Genomic DNA, 21,332 nt, shown 5'->3' on the forward strand with positions numbered 1-21,332 from the left:
ATTAAGTCCTTTTAATAAACAGCCTCTACGCTAAGGGAACGGGGTGGTGACAGCTGGTGAAGCCAGGGCCCACCCAGATCGGCCACTAGGGAGGTGAGGGGCCTCAGTGATGCCCCCACATCCCTGCAGGCCTCTATTCCCACCTTTCAAGTCAGGAGAACTGTCTCAATGTCTCCAAAGTTCTTGATTCGAAATGTCACCAGGCTGAGCTTTGTCCCCGTTGGAAAGTTCAGAAATAACTCCCGCCTGTGAGTCAGGCCCGTTTCCAGCCATACGCTGGGCAGAGGAGGCCCTCGGGGCCCCGCGAGCAGAAGGCCAAATGCGAGGTGCTCGAGGAGGCTTTGCTGGTGACTCTGGTGCTCTTCTGCTCTCCAGCCTCCAGGGCAGAGCGGAGCTCCTCCAGGAGAGGAAACAGGCACCACTCACAGGATGGAACCTGAAGCCACAGCAAAATGCCCATCCAGTTCTTAGTGCATTTAAGGGACAGCAGCGTTCCACCTTGTCCTGGCTCAAGTTCTTTATGTTTATCTATCTATAATATAAACATTACATACTTATATATATCTATCATCTATGTATTGATAAATATATTGTATACATCTATAATATAAATACATTTATTTATTTACTTATCTGTTTAATTTATTTGAAGGGGTTACAATTCATTTCAAAGAGATATTACAAGGTAATATTGCAAGGTATTTCTCAGAGAGAATTTGAGTTTGGTTTACTAGGAAGGGAAACATTTATTGAGCACTGACCATGAACCAGGCCCACTGCATACGTGATCTTGAGTCCAGCTACAGCCTAACGTGGAAAGTCTCATTATCTGCCCTCATAGTCGATGAAATGTGCAGCTCAGAGAGGTTTGATAACTTGTCCAAGGTCACAAGGCTAACAAGTGGCCAACCCAAGATTTAAATCCGGTGCCTTTTGACTCTAAAAAACTTTCTTCCTAAAGGCCTATACCAGGCTGTCTAGAGGCCAAGAAAACAATCATATTTCCACCCGGGACTTTGCAAATTAGCTGGTTCACAAGCATATTCAAGCAATTCCCAGCCCAGCAGCTGGGAAAGTTATGAAACTCACAGGCTTCTTAGAAAGAGTCTGGCCAGCAGGAGTCTCATCCACCGAGTACACGGAGGGTCAGCTGGCAGCACCGCCACTCCCCCACCTAGACTGGCCCCCGTGAGACCCCAGGCGTCCCTTCACAAGACAGTCCCTCCCAAGGTTGCAGAAGTAAGAGACCACTAAGAAAACATCAATTACAATACTTCAGCGGGACCTATGTCACAGAAAGATGTGCACAGTAAATTAAGTGAAAAATACAAGTGAAAAAGGGGGATATTCATTAAGAATCCCATTTTTGTGTGGTTTTAAACCATAAAGCCAGTTCACTCTCAAAGGTGGGATTCAGGTTTATTCCTTCTTTCAGTTTAGAAACATGTGCTAATTTATCTCCTAAAAAACCTGATGGCATAATTTTCAAACCCAATATATTTTATACAGTAATTTAAATTCTGTTCCTGACCTAAGTATAGGAATTGTCCATTACTACCCAGTGAAACACCAGTGAGGAAAAGGGGTGTGGAGATATGAAAAAGGATAACAAAGGAAAAAGAAGCTTTATTCACTCGTTCATTTATTCAGCAAACATCTGTTGAGCATCTACTATGTGCCATGAAAATATTGGCAAACAAGACAGAAAATATTAGCAGTCAAGTGCTTAAAAGGGTGCTCTATTTTGTGTGTCTATTTTATTTTATTTTTAATTTATTTCAAAAGGGAGGAAAAGATTTGAAATACATATGGTGGGATGGTAACATCTGTTAACGTTGATAATTCTCAGTCATGACTACATGGCTGTCACGTTGCGGCCGAAACTCGAGAGCAAAGGCAGCTCTGCGGGGAGGCAGACAGCGAATGGAATGAGTGAAGCGAGGGCAGCAGGACTGAGAGTATCTGTCCCGCCTGCCCGGGTAGGTGCCCTGAGCCCCGGCCCGCTGCTGCCACCTGGGAACATGGGCCGTGTGTTGCCACTTTGTTCATTTTTCCAAGAGATGCTACAAATGCATTAATTTCCCAATCTGTAAATGCTGTGCATACCAAATGCAGCCTGGGGACCGCTACTGGCGACCCCTGACTTACATCCTCTTTCTCGACCCTGATCCTAGCCCTAAGGGGTAGGCAGTGTGCAACAGCCATCAAGGCTGAGGAAACCAAGGCAGAGAAGGGGAAGTTACCTCTCAGCCAGCTGGAGGCAAAGCTGGGCCCGGGAGCCAGGAGTCCTGACTCCCAGGTCAGTCTTCTTGCCACCAAAGTGCTGGATCCTCTCCCAGGAGTCAGCCCAGCCTGGGTCCTGCATCCTGAGGGCTGGGTCAGTGACCCTCAGACCTGCTCGCCGTCACAAGAGGCACCCACAGAGGAAAGCCCAGGGGAGGGCGGTTCCCAAGCCCTGCCTGTAATGGCTTTTTCCCTCCCCCTGGACCAAGCATGTGTTAGGGATGCCAATGGCTGAGCCACTGGTATTACAAGATAACCCTGAGTCGGCTCTATCTGAGGGGAAAAAAGAAAAGAAGAAAGTCACTCACAAGGCATCAGGACCTAACTTTGGCGGGAGGGCAACCTACTGAATTTGTATTTGCCCTCCTCCATTCCAAGAAGGTAACTTGGCTTTTTCAACCTCTTACTTTAGGGCCATGTGGGTTGTGGGCGCTGAAAGCTTCCCAGCTCACTGAAGCAACTGTGTGAGGCCAACTCGGGACGGAGGGAGGGCCTTCAGGTCTGGGGACGGGCGGGTGGGTGGGAGTAGCAAGGCCATGGCTGAGCAGAAGACTCCTTGAGTCCAGGAGACCCACTACAGCAGTTTGGGGTTCTTCCCAATGTCCCCCTCCAAGTCAGCAGGGCCTCAGAAAGACTCCTGCCTGGTGCACCTCGGAAGGCTAGCCCCAGGGCTCCAGAAGCCTCCAGAAAGCAGTAAGTGGACTGGCTGAGGCCAGGGAGGCCAGGGGAGCCCCCCCAACTGTTTTGTTCCACACAAGGCTCCAGGGCCCTCATATGACCCTGTAGGGGACAGAGGAAAGGCACCTTCATTAAAAGAAAATGAGGAAATGAACCATATCTTTCACATGCAAGCTGGTAAAATAAAATGTCTAATCACCCTTCCATCATGAGTCAGCAGATCACTTATGTTGCACCGCAAAGCTGGCAGGAGAGCTCTCCTTTATCCATTGTATATGTATAGATATCAAATATTTCTCTTATTATTCTATATTTATTGAACAGCAGTGCCAGGCTGGGTGCTGGGGTCCCTCAGTGAACAAGGCCCCAGCCCAGTGACACAATTTCGACTAAGGAGACAGAAAAGCTAACAGGAGACGTAACAAGGTGTCATGGTGGAAGGTGCTGTGAAAAAAACAACGGGCAGTAAGGAGGGTAAGGAATTGAGGGGTGAGAAGCTGCTTCACACAGGTGGTCATCTCTCTGAGAAGGTGACATCTGAGCAGGACATGAAGGAGGTGATAAGGGAGCAGGTGGACCTGGGAAAGATTGGCCTCAGGCTGGCCCCGGCAGTGAGCGGCCTGAGGCATGAGTACCATGGCTTGTTCTGGGGCTGGCAGCGGCGATCCAAGGCAGGTGGCCGGTGATGCAATTCAGAGAAGCAGAGCCACCTTTCTATGGCCCCTCAAAGCCACCTGGGAGGGAGGTGACCAATGTTATCTTCTGAGCAAAGAACTCAGCTAGGCCCCCTAGGGGTCTGGCGGGGGTTGGCCCTCCCGGGAGCCCAGATCACCCTCCCCCACCTCCCACAGTCCGCCGTCCTCCAAGGTCCACAGAAGGCGCTGGGGTGGGTGGTCAGGAAGGCACCCTCAACAGAGGAGGTACAGGACCTCCCCACCCAGATCAAAGCGGAAATGCCTGCCAGCTGGGGAGCCTTTACAGGGGGGTTAACGGGCATAATTACCAGGTTCCACGTACTCCCTTGCTCATCCTCAATCCTCACTCACTAGTGACTCACAATATTTCCCTGACGGTAATGCCCCCACTCCCCCGAGAAGCACCCCAGGAAAGGGAAGTGCATTCATTCCCCAGGGTTTGCCTGGGGGGCCTTTCATTTGGGGCAACAGAAAAGATGCTGTAGGTGGGAGCGTCCTGAGGGACAGGAAGGGGGGCTCCCCAGGCTGACCGCCCCCAGGAGGGAAAGGAGGAGGCTGGTAGAGCAGGTGGGGGGCACTGGAGTGGGTGGGGGATCTGCAGGCGGGTAGCAGAGGGCTAGCACCCTTGAAAGCCTCCAGGCCGGGGACCCCCGGTGCCAGTAAGCATCCTGGATTCTAAGGTGGTCCATGGTCTGCAGCGGCCTCTCTGGCTAAGGAGAGGCCCAGGGGGAGTCCAAGTACTGACAATGCCAAGGTCCAGGAGTGGGGGGGCGCACACTGAGGCCCCAGCCATGGGCCAGACAAGCTTCAGGCACAACTCTGGGCCAACCTCGCCACCCGCCAGCTCCTGCACAACAGAGAAGCTGGGCTCCCCCAACCCCCAAACAGTCCTGCTCTGCAGCCTGGTGTTCTAGACCTCCACCAGAGTGGGAACCCTAGACCATCCAAAAATGTCACACCCCTTCCAACTACCCTTGGTTAAATTTCTGGCCAACATTTATTTCAAGGGGGAGCCGCCCTGCAGAAGGAGTGTGGGGGTCATGGGGATACACACCAGCCTTCCAGCTTCCTCGGCACTCAAGTCCCAAATGGCACACCACAGTAAGCATCCCTGATCTTAGACTTCCGGTCTCCAGAACTGTGTGACAGTGACATTCTGCTGTTAAAGCCTCCAGGCTGTGGTACTGTCAGCCTTTCACATCACCAGGTTCCGCATCCACAGGTGGCTGCAGCCGTGGATGTGGAATCCGTGGATATGGAGGGCTGACAGTAAGGGGCCTGAGCATCTGTGGATTTTGGTACTTTTTTCTTCCAATAACCCCAGCCCCCCTCTCTGCATGGCATCCCACACGCACCTCCTGGCCTACCTGCCTCATTTCCATCCCCCCCACCCCCAAGTCAAGGTCTCTGCAGGACCTGCAAGCCCCTCACAATGGGGCTGGCAAAGCCTGGCCTGTGCCATTCTCCTAAAGGGCCAGCCCCATGACCCACATCATCAGAGCTGGGAGAGAGAAGAGCATCTCGGCCAGCCACTCATACTGCGCAAGACTAAACCGAGACCAGAGAGGCCGTTGGCCTCAGAGCACCAGGAAATAAAGAGAAAGGAAAAAGCCCTTGGTGACTTCCACCACCTGCTCCTCCAGCCTCAGCACCCCAACCTGTCCCCCAGAGTCACCCCAAATCCAGCCTCAGAAGCCCACTAGTTCTCTGAAGCCTACATCAGGCCCCACCTGGCCACTCACCACCCTAATTGCCATCTCCTCTGAAACCTATAAGATGCCTAGTCTATGCCACAAAATTACGAATTTATTTATACAAGAGCTTATCTATTTTTCTTGTTTGCCTCTTTCAGTGCTCTGTAAGTTCCTTGAGGACACGTAGCACACCTAATAATTCTTTAGTAATATCTCGTCTCCCCCAGCACAAAGCTGAATGAATGTTTAATGGACACTGGCTATTAGGAAAAAGCTTTGGGATTCCCTTCCTGTGTATCATTCATCCAACGAATAATGTCAGGAACTGTGCCAGGTCCTGGGAATTCAGAGATGAATAGAATATCTCTTACAAGGGTCTTGCAAGCTGTGTGAAATTATTATATAAATTACGCATCCTCTCTGAGTATTAAATGGATGTATCTTCACTTAAATGAAGATGTGTCTGTTTAACAAGACTATTGTGAGGATTAAATGAAATAATCCTCACTTAGGATTATCTGCTTGGGTTACAGCCTGGCCCATGAATCCTTAATGAATGTTAATAATTCATATTATTCCCTGATGAATCCATCTGCTGCAGGTGTGTGTGTGGAGGGGGAGGGGGGTCCCACACATAGGGTTAAGAGCTAGAGTAGAGAATTATTGGAGAGGTTGTTAGATGAGAAGTGAGTGGGCCTGGATAAGTTAAAGAGGAGAAATCAGATCCTCTAAGAGGTAAAAATTTTCTTGGAAAGTACAAATGTCAAAAAGGGAAAAAACGAGAGAGCGAGCGAGCGCGGCAAGGGTGAGGCGTGACAGGGCAGCACTGTGTCCCTGAGGGGCAGCTGGGGAAGGGACAGGAAGTAATTAATACCCCCACCTAGTGCTGGCCAGACCCCGAGAGCCCAGGAGCAGGCCGAGAGTGAGGCGAGCAAGGCATCCAGGGCACAAAATCCAGGGCGGCCCCGCCCTCCGGCTCGCGTAAGCGCAGGGCGGACACCTCCTTAAACTCCGCCCCCGGTGCCCGGCTTGCTTCCCCCTAGTCCTGGCCCTACAGCGGGTGCTCCATCAAAACTTGCTCTGGGGCAGGGGTATAGCTCAGAGGTAGAGCACGTGATCGGGTGTGCAACGTCCTGGGTTCAATCCCCAGTGCTTCTCTTAAAGGGAGGGGGGCTGAAACACCCCTGCCCTGACCATAGTTGTTCTGCTACAGAAGCACAGAGCCCGGGAGGCAGTCAGCTCAGCCCCTCCTTCCTCTCTAGGATGTCCTCCATCTCCACCCCATTCCCAGAACCACCTGGATAGATCCTCCGGTCCCCAAGGTCCCCATCTCCTCTGTCTCCGGGTGATCGAACAGAAGGCTTTATCCTCGAGTAGAGGAGGAGCTGGATCAGCGGGGACAACCGTCGAAGGCCAAGGCGCACTTCAGATACAGCAGAGTCAGGCTGTACTTCCCTTGACCCAGTTTCACAAACTCAAGTGTCAGGCCTGCACCAGCCCTATGCAGGCATCCCAGATCTGCACCCTGGAGGAGCAGGAGAGAGGAAGGCTGGAGGGAAGACAGAGTATAGATGAGTCCTGTCTCCGGGAGGCAGGAGGAAGCAGCCCAGTGCGAAGCTGGGGACAGAATGTGGGTAAAGGCCCAGAGTCAGTTCAGACGAGATGTGTGTGAAAGACCTTTGGCCGACAGGAGTGAAGTTCTCCTTTAAGAGTGGGGCTTCAGGTGATCCTTTTGGGGGTTTGCGAGGTGGGATGCGCCATCTGCGCTAAGGGGATGAGATATAGTGGGCTCTTCAAGTTTTTGGAAAAGTCCTTTTAATAAAAGTTTGAGAACTCTGTTCTTTAGGGAAAAAAAAAAAACAGCAGGGCTTCAGGCACAGGCTGATCATGCAGGTGAGACTTCTGTTTGGGGCGGGCGTAGAGGTGGAGACATTGAGGACTTCTATTTCTGGTAAAATGGCAAGCTGAACAACCCTCCGCTGCTGGTGCCCCTTCAGTAATGAAGGATTTCTTCCTGCCTGCTGGGGGTGCAGAGAGCTGACAGCCCCCAGCTCTCAGTCCCCTCTGGGAATCGCCTCGTGTGAGGAGAGCCAATCTGGCCAAGACCACAACCTCTTCAGAGGCAGCCACATCCAGTGACTGAAAATTCAACCCAGAGGTACAAAGGCCCGGCCTTCTCACCCTGAGGAGGCCTCAACTCAGGCAGCTCTCCTGAGCTCCCCACAGGGTGATGAAGGCCTCCTCTGGGGCTGCTTTTCAGCTCAGTTTCTCCCTCTGCTCAATCCCACCCTTTTCCCTTCTGCAGGTGTTGACCTCAAGAACACTTCTGAATAAACATCCGATATTCTAATCTCTGGTGAAGAGTCTGCTTTCCAGGGAATCCAATCTACAACATCTCCCACTACAAAACACTAGAATACGACTGAAATATGTATAATAATTCAAAAAGATACATGCACCCTGATGATCATAGCAGCACTGTTTACAATAGCCAAGACATGGAAATGACCTAAATGTCCATCGACAGATGACTAGATAAAGAAGTTGTGGTATGTTTATACAATGGAATACCACTCAGCCATAAAAAAAAATAATAAAATAATGCCATTTGCAGCAAGAAAGAAAAATACCATATGATATCACTTACACGTGGAATCTAAAAAAAAAAAAAACAAAAACAAAACACAAATTAACTTACTTGCAAAGCAGGAACAGACTCACAGACACAGAAAACAAACTTATCACTATCAGGGAGGAAAGAGGGTGGAAAGAGATAAATTGGGAGCTCAAGATTTGCAGATACTAACTACTATATATAAAATAGATAAACAAGTTTATACTGTATAGCACAAGGAACTATATTATATATCTTATAGTAACCTATAATGAAAAGGAATGTGAAAAGGAATACATGTATGTACACGTATGATTGAGACATTATGCCATACACCAGAAATTATACAACATTGTAAACTGACTATATTTCAATAATTACAAAAAAGAAAAAGAAACCAACAACAAAAGAAGCAAAGCCCAAAGCTGATCATTTAATAAAGATCATTAAGAAACAGAAAAAGAAATAAATGTCAGGAATTAAAAAGAGGCCAAAACTTGAGATATAACAGAATATTATAAACTTTGTGCAAATAAATCTGAAATTTAAAAACCTTGGGAAAATATAATTTACAAAAAATTGATTGAAGAAATAGAAAAACCTAAATAGTCTCAAACCATTAAAAACCAGAATTAGTAATTTAAAGTCTTTCCACAAGGAAACCATTAAGTGCAGATGGCTGTACATGTGAATTCTACCAAACTTTCAAAAAAAGATGTCAAACTTGCATAAAGGCATTCCAGAGAACAGATAAAGAGGAAACATTCATAACTCATTTTACAAGACTGGTTTTAAAACTAGACAAAGACAGCATTAAAAAAAGAAAACTACATGCCAATATCATTCAAGAACATGATATACAACATTCTAAATTAAAATATTAGTCAACAAAATCCCACATCATAAAACACAAATAACGTAACATGAACAAGCTGGGTTTATCTCTAAAATTAAAAGTTTAACATCTATTAATGTAATTTACCACATCAAAGGAGTAAAGGAAAAAAAGCACATACCATCCAACAGATGTAGAAAAAGTATTTGATTAAAATTAATATCCAAACACAATGAAACAAACAAAAACAAAGCAAAACTTTTTAGCACACTCCACATGGGAATCTTCTTTACCTATTAGAAGAGATCTACAAAACAACAAAAATAACAGAACAACCAAGGACTCAGTGGTGACACTTTACCATCATTCCCTTTAAAATCAGGATTAATGACCCTATATACAAAAATTCATTCACAACGGATCATAGACCTCAACTTAAGAGCTAAAACTGTAAAACACCTAGAAGAAAACACAGGGGTAAATCTTTGTGACATTGGATATTGGACACAGGCAATGGTTTCTTAGATATGATACCTAAAAGTAGACGAACTGGAGTTCATCAGAATTAAAAACTTTCAGGTCACAAAGGACATCATCAAGAAAGTGAACAACCCATAAAATGAGAGAAACTTTTTTCAAATCATGCATCTGACAAGGGACTTATATTTGGAATCTATAAAGAACACAACTCAATAATGAAAAGACAAGTCATCCAATTTAAAAATGGGCAAAGAATCTGAATAGACATTCCTCCAAGGAATATATACGAATGGCTAATAATAAGCACATGAAAGGATACCCCACATCCCTAGCCAGCAGGGAAATGCAGTATTTAACCCACAATGAAATATCCCTTCATAACCACTGAGATGACTATGATCAAAAAGATGAGTGTTTCCAAGTATGTGGTGAAACGGGAATCTTCATACACTGCTGGAGGGGATGCAAAATGGTGTAACCACTTTGGAAAACAGTCTGGCAATTCCTCAAATGGTCAAATATAGAATTATCATGATGGAACCAAAGGACCCTACTGTCATCAGTAACCACATGGTATTTGTAATTGCTTAACTATATTTTGTAATAGAAAAGAACAACTCTGATTCCGTATTAGATCACTTTCTTTGAGCTTCCAGTGCTGTTTCCTAGGCTTAGTCTTGCTGGTTCTGCACCTTTTGTAAAAGAATGTTGCCTGCAGCCTGAAATACACAGGAGAGCCTGTTCTCAAGGCTCTGCCCCTTAAGGATATTAGCACTTTTCCATTCATATAAAGATAACAAGTTGCAGAATAGAAAATAACATTTCTTTTGTTGGAGATTTACAGGGACACCATGATCTGACCCAGGTGGACAGCTGCAAGAACAAAGGATTCCAAGAACAAAGGATTCCTACACCAAGAAATTTGCAACAACCAAGCATACCCTCTCCCCTTTTTAGTATAGAAGGAGCCTGAATTCTGAATTGGGGGAGATGGTTCTCCGGGACGTTAGTCTGCCATCTACTCAGTCTTCTGGCTTTCCGAATCGTCGCTCTTCCTTGCCCCAACATCTTATCTCCCGAGTTACTGGCTTGTCATGTGGTGAGAAGAATGAGTTTGGACTTGGTAACAATTTAAAGGGTTTTTCTACTTTTGCTGACCAGGACTGGGCTGGAAAGGAAGGGGAAACTCAGGTGATCTCCCCATCCCCCTCATTTTGCTCCCAACACCTGAGACAGCCTTTGGGTGTTTTGTGCATCTTGTTCATAACTCACCCCAACTGGGCGTGTCTGCAGTTATTTTTAGCCCCTCATGGTTTCTTTGTGTTCTTTTGTCCTTGCCCCTGCAGAAACTGCAGCAAGAGGTCTCAGGCCTCAGCCTGCCTAACATGCCAGAAGCATCTATTAACCTGACTTTAAACTGCACAAGCGTTTCTCTAAAGCACTTTTCCACAGACCCCTTTCCTGAGCACCTTTGCTCGAGGCACAGGAATATTAGAAAAGAGTTCCAAAGCTGGAGGTGAACATCGTACCCAGCAGAAGAGAGGGGACTGCTGCATCCACAAAAACAAGGACAACTTTGCAACACATTGTTACCCTGTCTGTGATCTCTATGGAAACCAGTGCCGCCCCTTAAACTCTTAGTATAAACCCCCTACCTTCTCTCCCCAGCAGGCTCACAGTCTTGGAGGCATTAGCCCACTTGACTTCCTTTGCCTGACAAAGAAATACAGCTGCCTTTTTTACTTCCTCCAGAACTCTGTCGAGCCTCAATTCAGTAAGTGGGGTACAGAGGCCGAGTTTTGGCGATAATGTGACCCAACAATTCCACTTGTAGGTATACACTCAAGAGAAATGAAAACACATGTCCACACAAAATCTTGTACACAAATGCTCATAGCAGCCTTATTCATAGTAGCAAAAATGTGGAGAGAACCCAAATTCCATCATTAGCGGATAAACAAAATGTGGTATGTCCATAAATAGAGTTAACTATTCGTCAGTAAAAAAAAATGAAGCACTTACACATGCCACAACATGGATGGACCTTGGAGACATTATGGTTAGTGAGAGATACCAGTCACACAGGGCCACATATTGTATGTTTCTATTTATATGAAATGAAATGTCCAGAAAATACAGATCTATAGAGACAGAAGGTAGATTAGTGTATATTTATTCATTCTTAGAGCTGGGAGGAATCAGGCTACTGGGGGTGATGACTAAGGGGTACAGGGTTTGTTTTGGGTGGTAAGGAAAATGTTCCAACGTCGATTGTGGTCATGAATGCACAACTGTGAATGTACTAAAAGCCACCTAATTGTACACTTCAAATGGGTGAATTTTATGATTTCATTTCAATAAAGCTGTTCTTTTAAAAAAAAAAAAAGTTAAGAAAAAGAAAACAGGATTAAGGCCAGGATATTCACCATGACAATTTTATTTATAGCCAAGGTCCTAGCCAGCACAGTATGATAAGAATAATAAATTAAGATACAAGGGTTGTAATGAAAGGGGGAAAAAAAGGTCTACATAGAAACCCCAGAAGACTCAACAGATAAATGATTATTACGTGTTTATTATTATTATCCTCCAGATTGCTGATTACAAAATCAAGATACAAAAGAAAAAAATCAAATTTCTATATACTAGCTACAAATAGTTAGAAAATATAATTTTTAAAAGATACTTTTTAAAATTAGGCAGCTAGAGATAAATCTTTTAAAATGTTTAAACTCTTTATGGAGAATTATAAAATTCCACTCAGAGACTTAAAGAAGGACATTCAAGGCCCTTGCCTCTCTGGTCATCCTCTGCAATTAAGTTTAAATGGCAGATTGAGACCAGATCACACAATGTCCTTTCTACCTTAAAAAAAAAAAGTTACCCTTTCCCTGCCCCTCTGTTAAAGTACAAGTAATTGAAGTCCTTAACACTCTAGAGGTATGAGTTTACGTGCAGATTTTAGCACAAAGGGGATCTGGAGCAGTGGAGGGCTTAAAGGAAGAGGGGACAATTTCCATGGCCCACATTCTAGCAAATCTTTTTTTTGCCCCAATCCTCCCCAAAATCGCCCTTGCCTCTACTGCCAAATCCAGGTAGGCCCTTTCTTACCTGATCCCTCTGCAGGGCAAGTCACGGGTAGGCGCTCAGCCTGGCGTCCTCATCCCCCGGTTCCCTTAACACTTTCCTCTCCTCACTCCCCTCCACCTCTCTGCAGCCTCAGCCTCCAGGCCAGCTCTCCTCTCCCCAGCCCTTGGGAGCAGGCACCCCTCAAGGCTCCCCCTTGGTGCCCCTGCCCATCACCCATTCACTCTGCTGTCTCCTGGGTGATTTCATCCAATTCCATCACACGGGCCAGTGGTTTTCTAACCAAGGGTTTCAACCAATAGGTTATAAAATCAATTTAGTGGCTTGCCCCAGAATTTCTTTTAAAACGTATTATGTTAAAATATACATAGCATAAAATTTACCATTTTAACCATTTTTAAATGTACAGTTCAGCGATACTAAGCACAGCCACATTACTGTGCAATCACCGTCATCATCGTCTGTCTCTAAGACTTTTTCATCTTCCCAAACTGAAACTCTGTACCCATTAAACACTTACTCCCTGTTCCTCCACCCTGCAGCCCCTGACAACCTTCTACTTTCTGTCTCTGAATTCGATTCCTTGTATGAGTGGAAGCATACAGTATTAGTCCTTTTGTGACTGGCTTACCTCACTTAGCATAATGTCTTCATGTTGTAGCACACATCAGAATTTCCTTCCTTTCTAAGGCTGAATTAATTTTTTAAATAAAAGGAAACACTTTCTTTAATGAAGTAGAATAGACAATGTTAAAGTGAATTTCTCATAATAAGGCCAAATATTGTATCACAAATTGTTTCAGATGAATGTGTACGTGAGTGTGTTCTGGATCCCTGGGTACAACATGTTTCTTACAGTGAACAACAATCATCAAAGCCAGAAAAACACTGATGCTTTGCTGTTCGGTGACTCCAAAATCTCCATTGTTAATCAGGCTCTTGGCCCCCCACATTCCCGAGCTCCTTTCCATCAAGCTGCTGGATTGCTCCAAGGGGATTGCCCCAACTGGATCTCCAAGTGTCTGAGCAGATCTAGACTCCAACTTGTTAGCCTCTTGCCTCCGTACGTGCTCCTCCTCACAGATTCCCCACTTAGGGCTACATGATCCAGCCCTGCCTGCCTCACCCCACCCCCAGCTGTAATACACGAATTACGATGAATTACTCAAGTCTCCCCTGAACTTTTCAACCATCGTTCAAGCCAGGTTTCATCCTCTCTCCTTTCCACCTCCTCCTGTTCCTATGGCTCATTCCCCTTTCCTTAAAACCCCCTTCAAATGCTTCCATACACCTTGAAGACATCCTGATTCTCTATGGCTCCCTCCTTCGTGGAGTCCCCTGCCCATACCTCCAGGGCGGCTTATGTGTGTGTTACGTGCCTTTCTGTCTCCCCCACAGGCTGTAAGCTCCCAGGGACCCTGGGCTGGGTCTTCTTGCACAGCACTGTGGTGTTGAGCGTGTAGAAAATCTCCCTTAAGTATTTGTTCAATCAAGAACAGACACAGAAGCCAAGAAACATCAAGGGCAAACTGCACAGCTTCGTTTCCTGCCTTTCCTCCTAATCCACATTCTCCAGGAGAGACCATGAGCCCACAAAGCCACCTGCACTGCCCCCCTTTCCTCTCTTCTCCTCCCCTGGGGCTGCCCTCCGACTCCCCTTCCTGGAAGTGCCTATTAAACCTCACAGGGAGAAGCCAGGAGCCAAAGAAAGAACACACACTGACTCTCGCCCCCACCTCTTTGTGGTGTGATCTGCCCCTGGTGCTCCCTGGAACAACTGGCCCTCTTTGTGCCCCTGAGCGCTTTGTGTCATGTCAAACAATGAAGGCTTTGCTGAATACATTCACCCCACTCAGCACAGAAGCAATGACCGGCCACCTGCATGAACCCCTGGCTCCAACGTGGATCTGCCCCCGGAGCCACGTTCTCCTCACTTTTGACCAGGCTGTGACAACAGCCTCCCACCCTCTCCCCTTCTCTAACCCTTCCTTATAAGGTGCAGGCAGCCATCCTGCCTAGTGGCTTTTATCACGTCGCCATTCTACTCAAGGACCACACGTGGCTCCCTATGGCCTAATGATCCAAGTTCAAACTGTCCTTCTCAATCCACAGAGCACTTCACTGAAGCCACTGACCCAATATTACATCTGTCTCCTCCTTCCCTACACAACTCCTTACCAGTGGGGTCCATGTCTTCCCTGTATCTCCTGCAATTACTACCCCTGGTCTGTGTGCACACACACCACTTACAATCATTTCTTCGTCAGCCAGTATTTTGAGAACTTCCTATGTGCCAGGTACCGTATTTGGCACTAAGGGTACAGTTGAGGACAAAACCAAGTGAAATGAAGATTTCAGTCTACAGCAGGGTTTCTCCCCCTCAGCACTGCTGACACATGGGGCTAGATAAAGCTTTTTTTCTGGGGACAGGCCATGCATCAGAGCATCTTTAGCCGCATCTCTGGCCTCTTCCTGCAAGATGCCAGATACTCTTCTCTCCCCACTGCAACAACCAAGAGTATTTCCAGACATTGCCTGGGGGGCAACGCTGCCCTCGATTGAGAACCACAGGCCTAGAGCTGCCCAGAGAGCTTGTTACAAATCATCTGGGGAGCTGGTTAAAAAGGCAGATGATGGGCAGAGAGTATGGCTCAGTGGTAGAGTGCATGCTTAACATGCACAAGGTCCTGGGTTCAATCCCCAGTACCTCCCTTATATAAGTAAATAAATAAACAAACCTAATTACCTAACCCCCAAAAAAGGAATCACTTTGAAAAAAAAAGGCAGGGGACTGGATCCCACCCCAGGGAGGGGCCCAGGAATCTGCATTTTAATGGCCAGGCAGGTGATTCAGATGCAAGGTGTTCCAGGACATGTGTTGGAGGAATGCTCAAGGCTCGTGTTTCTAGACAGGTGACAGACCAACAATGACATCAAGTCAATTCATCACAATTATGAAATGTGCAGGAAACAAGACAGGTGAACAGGTGCTATCTGTGCACCGATCTAGCAGCCACGACCTGGTTCAGGGTCAGGGCGGCCTCCACGAACAACTAACCAATGGTCAAGCTACGTGCGACAGCACAGGCAGGGTCAGCCTGGGAGAGCGGAGAGGAGGTGATGCCACATCTCTGCGCCTTTGCTCCTGCCCTCTTCAGTCCTGATTGGGCACTTCCTCTCCACCTGCCCAATCATCTCCTTCCTTCACCGGCCCATTCAGGTTCCACCTCCTCCAGGTAGCCTTCCTGAACAACTCCAACCCAGAATTGCCTCCCTCCTCAAACATTTTAACACTCACTTCCTATCTGATTGGTAGCCATTTTGTTTCCCCAAGTAGACTTCAAGCCCCCTGAACCCCAGGACCACATACATCATCTTCTTTAAAGACCCCACAGCGCCCTTCCAGCATTGGATACATGCAAGTTTTGTTTGCTTAATTGATTAGCCCAGTCCCTGGAGTGATGCCTGCAAGGTGGCCTCTGAGATTTAGTGGGTCAGGGTCTCTGTGTGAGAGCTGCCCTCAGCCTGAGGTGAGAGACTACTATGCCTGCTGACCTCGGGGCAGCTGGCCCATCCACCCAAATTCAGGGAGGGCTTGGCACGGCCAGTAACTAGTTAGAAGCTGAGATGCCGCTGGCCATGGGTACGGGTAGTCTCCCACTGTTGACCAGGCAGCCGGGATCCCGGCAGCCCCAGCAGCTCTGGGTAGGACCCAGAGCCACCCTGCTGAGCAGCAAGAGCAGCAGGCGGAGGCCGGCAGGGCTGCAGCAAGCAGGCCATTTGGGGCCCAGCTGTCCTCGCCCAGGGTCATCTCGGGGGGCGGCACTAACCAAAAGAGGCAGGCCCAAGGGGGCTGCAGCAAGCCTGCAGCCTCTCTGAAAATGTCCTTTAAAGCCACCAGCACCAAGCAGAGCTCATCAGCTGCCCTCAACCAGAGAAGAATGCTCTCTGGGAAGGTCAAGAGTAGTGGCTGGTTGGAAACAAACGTCCTGGGCAGGCGGCCTCACACTCCCCAGCTCTGGGACGCGGACCAGGAAATGGCTTTCCTACTATGAGTCGCAACGTCCCTCACCCACCCCTGTGTGTAGCCCAGACCAGGGGCACAAACGAATGATGTGGAATCCAAAGGATGAAAAGAGAACCACTGTTTTATTACTTGGAAGTTTACAGAAGACGACAGGATGTTTATAGCCAGGCATTTTGTTTTCTATCGGCCTCCAGGGGGAGGGGCCGTGATGGTAAGGACGACGCTAACAGCAAAGGAAAAACCTCCAGCAGAAAGGAGAGGTGGGCTCCTTCCAAAAGAAATGGGAGGAGCCTCGGGCAACCCTCTCCCCAAGCCCTGAAACCAGGCAGAGTAACTCGAGGCGTCCGCCCTCAGCCAGCAGGGCCGGCAGAAGAAAACGTTGGCATTTCCGTATATTTTCCGCACACACAGGGACGGAGGCTGTGTCCGAGTTTCTGAGTGACACCTCCTACTGCTCTTTCTCTTAATGGAGTTTGCCCGTGGATGAGGTGGGGTGAGAGGGGAGCCCAGGAAGGGTGAGTTAACTTCTGCTGCAGCTCTGACCTGCTGCATAAGGATGAGAAAGAACCATCGATTTCAGAAGGGATCAGGTTGTGAGTTTCACAGATCCAGTGGTTACTGGTTTATAAGAATTTATTATCTCTGTCGCATCGTCCTAGCCCACTGTCACCCCCACCTAACCCTGCACTCTTGGAGAGAAAATACGCTTTTTCCCCCAAGGGCCCCCACAAAAGTTCAGGACTCAAGAGGTAATCCTTTCCGGTTTTGAGCCCTCCACACCCGGCAGCCTCCCCTCTAACCAAATGGCCATGGCACTGTAAATTGGGGACACCGATCTGACCCGTGCGGCCGCTCAGAGCATTCAAAGGGATTTACCGTCAGCTTGGCAGCTCGGAATTCCAATCTGTCCCCCATATTTAGCAACAGAACATAGTTGCCGGGCTCCCCCGGCCATCGCTGGGCAGGAACTCGCCTCCGGCTGGGAGGAGAGGTGTGCTTTGGAGCGCGGTGTCCCGAACCTAAAGCGGCGGCGCCCGAGGTGAAGTGCAACCCCATGGCCGCTCACTCCGGGGACGCCGGCGCTCGTCCTTGGGCTCTGCGCACTCACACCCGCGCTCGGACTTCCTTACCTCTTGATGTAGTTCCTGCCATACAAGATCTGTTGCAGCAAGGTCACCAAGGCGAAGGCGCAAATGAAGATGAAGAGCAAAGTTCGGTTCCCTAACAAATCCCGGCTCGCCGAGGGGTCTGCGTAGCGCATCCTGCCCGCCACTCGCTCACGGCGGGGCGCGGCGGGCGCCGGGCGCCTGGGGGCCCCCGCAATCACGCGCCAGGCTGCGGGGCCCCCGGGGGCGCGCGGCCCACCAGGCGCCTCTCGGCGCGGTCAGGCACAAGGTGGGGGACTTCTCGCGGCAAAGTTTCCAGCTGGTGAAGCCCGCACAGGGGCATCCGAACGTCGCACGCGCCGCGGCGGCGGCACAACAGGGCCCGCCTCAAGGAGGTCGACCGCGGCCCCAGGCCTTCCCTCTGGATACCTTTACCTCCGAGTGCCCGTGCCCGGCAGCCTCTGATTTCCCTGCGGAGGGGCGACGCCAGGTGCCCCGAGCTCGGGCGGTCCCTCCTGCCGAGGTGACGGCCAATGGGGAGCGGGGTCCCGGCAAGGTCCGCCTGTGCGCCTAGAGCGCGGCGCACCGCCCCCTCCGGTCGGGCTCCGGATCGGTCGCCCAGCGCGGGTCCCGGCCCCGGCGGGCCACGTCTGATCCCCGGGCCCGCAGCGAGGGAGCACGAACGTTGGCCTTCAGTTCTGCAGATGGGAGGTGGGGGACAAAACACTGGGACAGTCTGGCTAACGACAGGCAGGCGGTAGAGAGGGGGAGGGGTGGAGCCGAAAGCGCCGGGTTTGCATCTTGGAATTTATTTTAAAAAGGAGGCAGGAAGGGAAGCCGCGGCTGCGGAGCTGGGCTGGCTGGATGGGAGTATTTGCATGCGGCGCGCAGGGCACTGAGTCACCGCCGTGGCCGCGTCCTCGCGCTCTCGGGGAGATTTCTCCGGAGAAAGCCTGGCAAGGTCAGCCGGGCAGCCCTTCAAGGACGGAGCGCGCGGCTCCCGCATGCTGATGGCCTGCGGGGCTGCCCGCCCGCGCCCGGGGCGCCCAACTCCTGCCGGGAGGAGATTCAGGGGCTCGCCGCCCCTGCCACGGGCCTCCTCCCCCTCTCCAACCGCAGCTCTCGGCCGTTCTTCAAAGACCTTGTTGTCACCGAGACACTGGGACCTTGTCTCATCTTTGGAACCACTCGTAAATCTTAGGTCAGGCAGCTGGCCGCCTTCGGGTACCACAGTCCCCCTAAGCTTTAGTAAAGTCACTAAGTCTAGAAAGGTCTGTGCTTCAAGAGTGCACACCAGGGAAAATAAACGCCAAAATGCAATGCCAAAGTCGTGCCTCTTCTGAAATCCTAACCCCTAAATGGGCTCCCCTCCACACCCCCACCCCCGCCCCGCACGCCCAGCGACAGCCCTGTCAGCCTGCCACCGCAGAATCTCCCACCCCCCTGGGAGTCACGTGCCCCCGGCGGTCACCACTGAGCCCTCGCTGGATGATTCTCGGATGTCCCTTCCCTGGATCCTCCAGCCAGTCTGGGAGGTTCTAGAATCAGGTCGGGGCTTCACCTACGAACTTAACAGAAACTGGAATCTCAGCATGAAAAAACTTTTAATGGGAAATTGTCCAGACTCCAATACTCTGGTGTCGTTGGCATTTAATAGTTTGCTCTTTGAGCTGGAAAGACGAAAGAACCCGCGGTTAAATCTCATGATTAGGGTTCCACCAATATGTTGGAATTTGCTTTAATTCATAAAAATTCACAAGGTGGAACTGGACCCTGGGCTATCTATGTATCAACTAAATACTATCAACGGGGTTGCCAGTATGCTCTCTAGCCACCTAAAGAAATAACAGGTAAACATTTAGACAGCCCGTTATTCTAATAATCGCCTTATCTGTTTGGTGTCTTAACACACAAAGTGCTTGCTCTTTAATATGTATTAATGAGTTAGCATCTCCTAACCCATTTTACAGTCAACAGGTGCAAAGTCGTTGCCCAAAGTAACTCACCTAGTGAGGCGTCTGGAATCAGAGATGGAGCTCTTAATCCCCTACACACATGCAGGGCTGGCTTCCAGGCAGTGGGACCAGCGCTGTAGCCCCTGTCCCCGAGCCTTGGCTTCATGTTCCACTTTTGCTGTCTTCAAATTCTTAATGTTTGAACAAGGAGGCCCAGTACTTGACTTTGCAATGGGCCGCATAAATTACGTAGCAGGTCCAGCTCACAGGTCAAGTTAACAGAGCACTCGTTCTTCCCCTAGTTGGCCCTCACCTGCAAAGGTCAGAAGGTCTGTCACCATCACTCCAGGCAAGGTGCTCTCTTGTTTCCTTTTCTTTCCTGCTTATTCTCCACCCCTCATCAGGTACCCACTCTGATAGCTGTCTTTGCACGCACACTTCCTTGGGAAAGCCAAATGTATCTATTTTAAAATAATAAATCCAAATCATTCTCAAAATGTACAGCTTGCTGAATGTTCACAAGTTGGATACACCACATAACCAGCACACAGATCAAGAAACAAAAACATTATCAATCCCCCAGGATCCCCTCCTGCTCCTTTCCACTTTCCAGCACTCAGGAGTAATCACAATGTGATTTCTAACACCAAAGATCAGGGCTTCGGTCCTTGCATTGTATACAGATGGAGTCATACATTGTATGTTCTTTCACAGCGGACTGCCTTTGCCCTCCATTGACGGTAAGTTTCATCCATGGTGTGGTGTGGTTGGTAGAATTCTAAGACGGTCCCCAAGATTCCTCATCCTCTCTTGGACTCACATCCTCTCCCAGATGTCTTGTTGATCTAGCTGCTGATGCAAAGGCATTTTGCAGATGTCACTGAGGCCCAAATCAGTTGATTTAAAAGACGAGATTGTTCTCAGTGGGCCTGATCACATGAGCCCTTAACAAGGACGGGGCTCTTCCTGGAGAAAGAGGAATGAAGCGTGAGCGGGACTGACACAAGGGAAATTCCTCATGGTTGGTTTTGAAGACCGAAGGGTCCACATGGCAAAGGATGCTGATGGCCTCTAGGAGCTGGGATTGGCCCCTGGCTGACAAGCAGCAAGGAAATGGGGCCCACAGTCCTCCAGTTACAAAAAGGAGCCCCAATTCTGCCAATAACCTGAATGAACTTGGAAGAGGTTCTTGAGCTCCAGCACCTGCACCTGAACTTCAGCCTGTGAAGCCTTCAGCAGAGAACCCAGCTGCCCTAGGCCCAGATTTAAGACTTACATCTCTGTAAGCCGGTAAGTGTGTAGTTTTCAGCTGCTAAATTTATGGTAATTTGTTTCACAGCAATAGAATAGTTTAGATAGTTTATAGATAAAGAGTGTATAGTAGGCCATCATTGGACGGAATTGTAATAGAAACAAATCTGACTCCGTATTAGATCCGTTCCTTTGGCTTTAACCCTGCGCCCTGTTTTCTAGGCTTAGTCTTGCCAGCTCTGCACCTTTTGCAAAAGAATGTTGCCCTTAGCCTGAAATAGACAGGAGAGCCTGTTCTCAAGGCTCTGACCTTTAAGGATATTAACACTTTTGCACTTATATAAAGATAACAAGTTGCAGAATAGAAAATAACATTTGTTTTGTTGGAGGTTTTACAGAGGCACCATGACCTGTCCCACCTGGACGGCTGCAAGAACAAAGGATTCCTACAGCAAGAAGTCGGCTACAGCCAACCACAGCCCCTTCCCTTTTTAGTATAAAAGGAGCCTAAATTCTGACTTGAGAAAGACAGTTCTCCAGGACATTAGTCTGCCATTTTCTCAGTCTGCCAGCTGTCAAAATAAAGTCACTGTTCCTTGCCCCAACACCTCATCTCCCGATTTATTG

At 48.8% G+C, this 21,332-nt stretch overlaps 1 protein-coding gene and 1 long non-coding RNA gene across 7 annotated transcripts in view; both read right to left on the bottom strand.

Moving 5' to 3' along the window:
• The window catches only part of ST8SIA5 (ST8 alpha-N-acetyl-neuraminide alpha-2,8-sialyltransferase 5), a 61,484-nt gene extending 42,770 nt beyond the window's left edge, over positions 1–18,714 (bottom strand). For 2 of the 6 annotated variants that reach the window (XR_012503274.1, XM_074355164.1), the window contains exon 1: positions 17,524–18,714. Coding sequence is in view for 4 of the 6 variants with exons in the window: in XM_074355164.1 (XP_074211265.1) it covers positions 17,524–17,654 (131 nt within the window). In the remaining 2 variants the exon portion in view is untranslated. The remainder of the gene's footprint in view (positions 1–17,523) is intronic. The other 4 variants (XM_074355165.1, XM_074355166.1, XM_074355167.1 and 1 more) reach the window with 4 other exon arrangements.
• On the bottom strand, positions 16,497–17,502 carry LOC141575591 (uncharacterized). The gene is made up of 2 exons (XR_012503275.1): positions 17,270–17,502; positions 16,497–16,939 (listed from the first exon to the last, which is right to left on the bottom strand). It is a non-coding gene; the product is annotated as an uncharacterized LOC141575591 (long non-coding RNA).
• Positions 18,715–21,332: the final 2,618 nt, after the last annotated feature.

This window comes from Camelus bactrianus, chromosome 30, assembly GCF_048773025.1.
Source record: "Camelus bactrianus isolate YW-2024 breed Bactrian camel chromosome 30, ASM4877302v1, whole genome shotgun sequence".
NCBI classification, from domain to species: Eukaryota; Metazoa; Chordata; class Mammalia; order Artiodactyla; family Camelidae; genus Camelus; species Camelus bactrianus.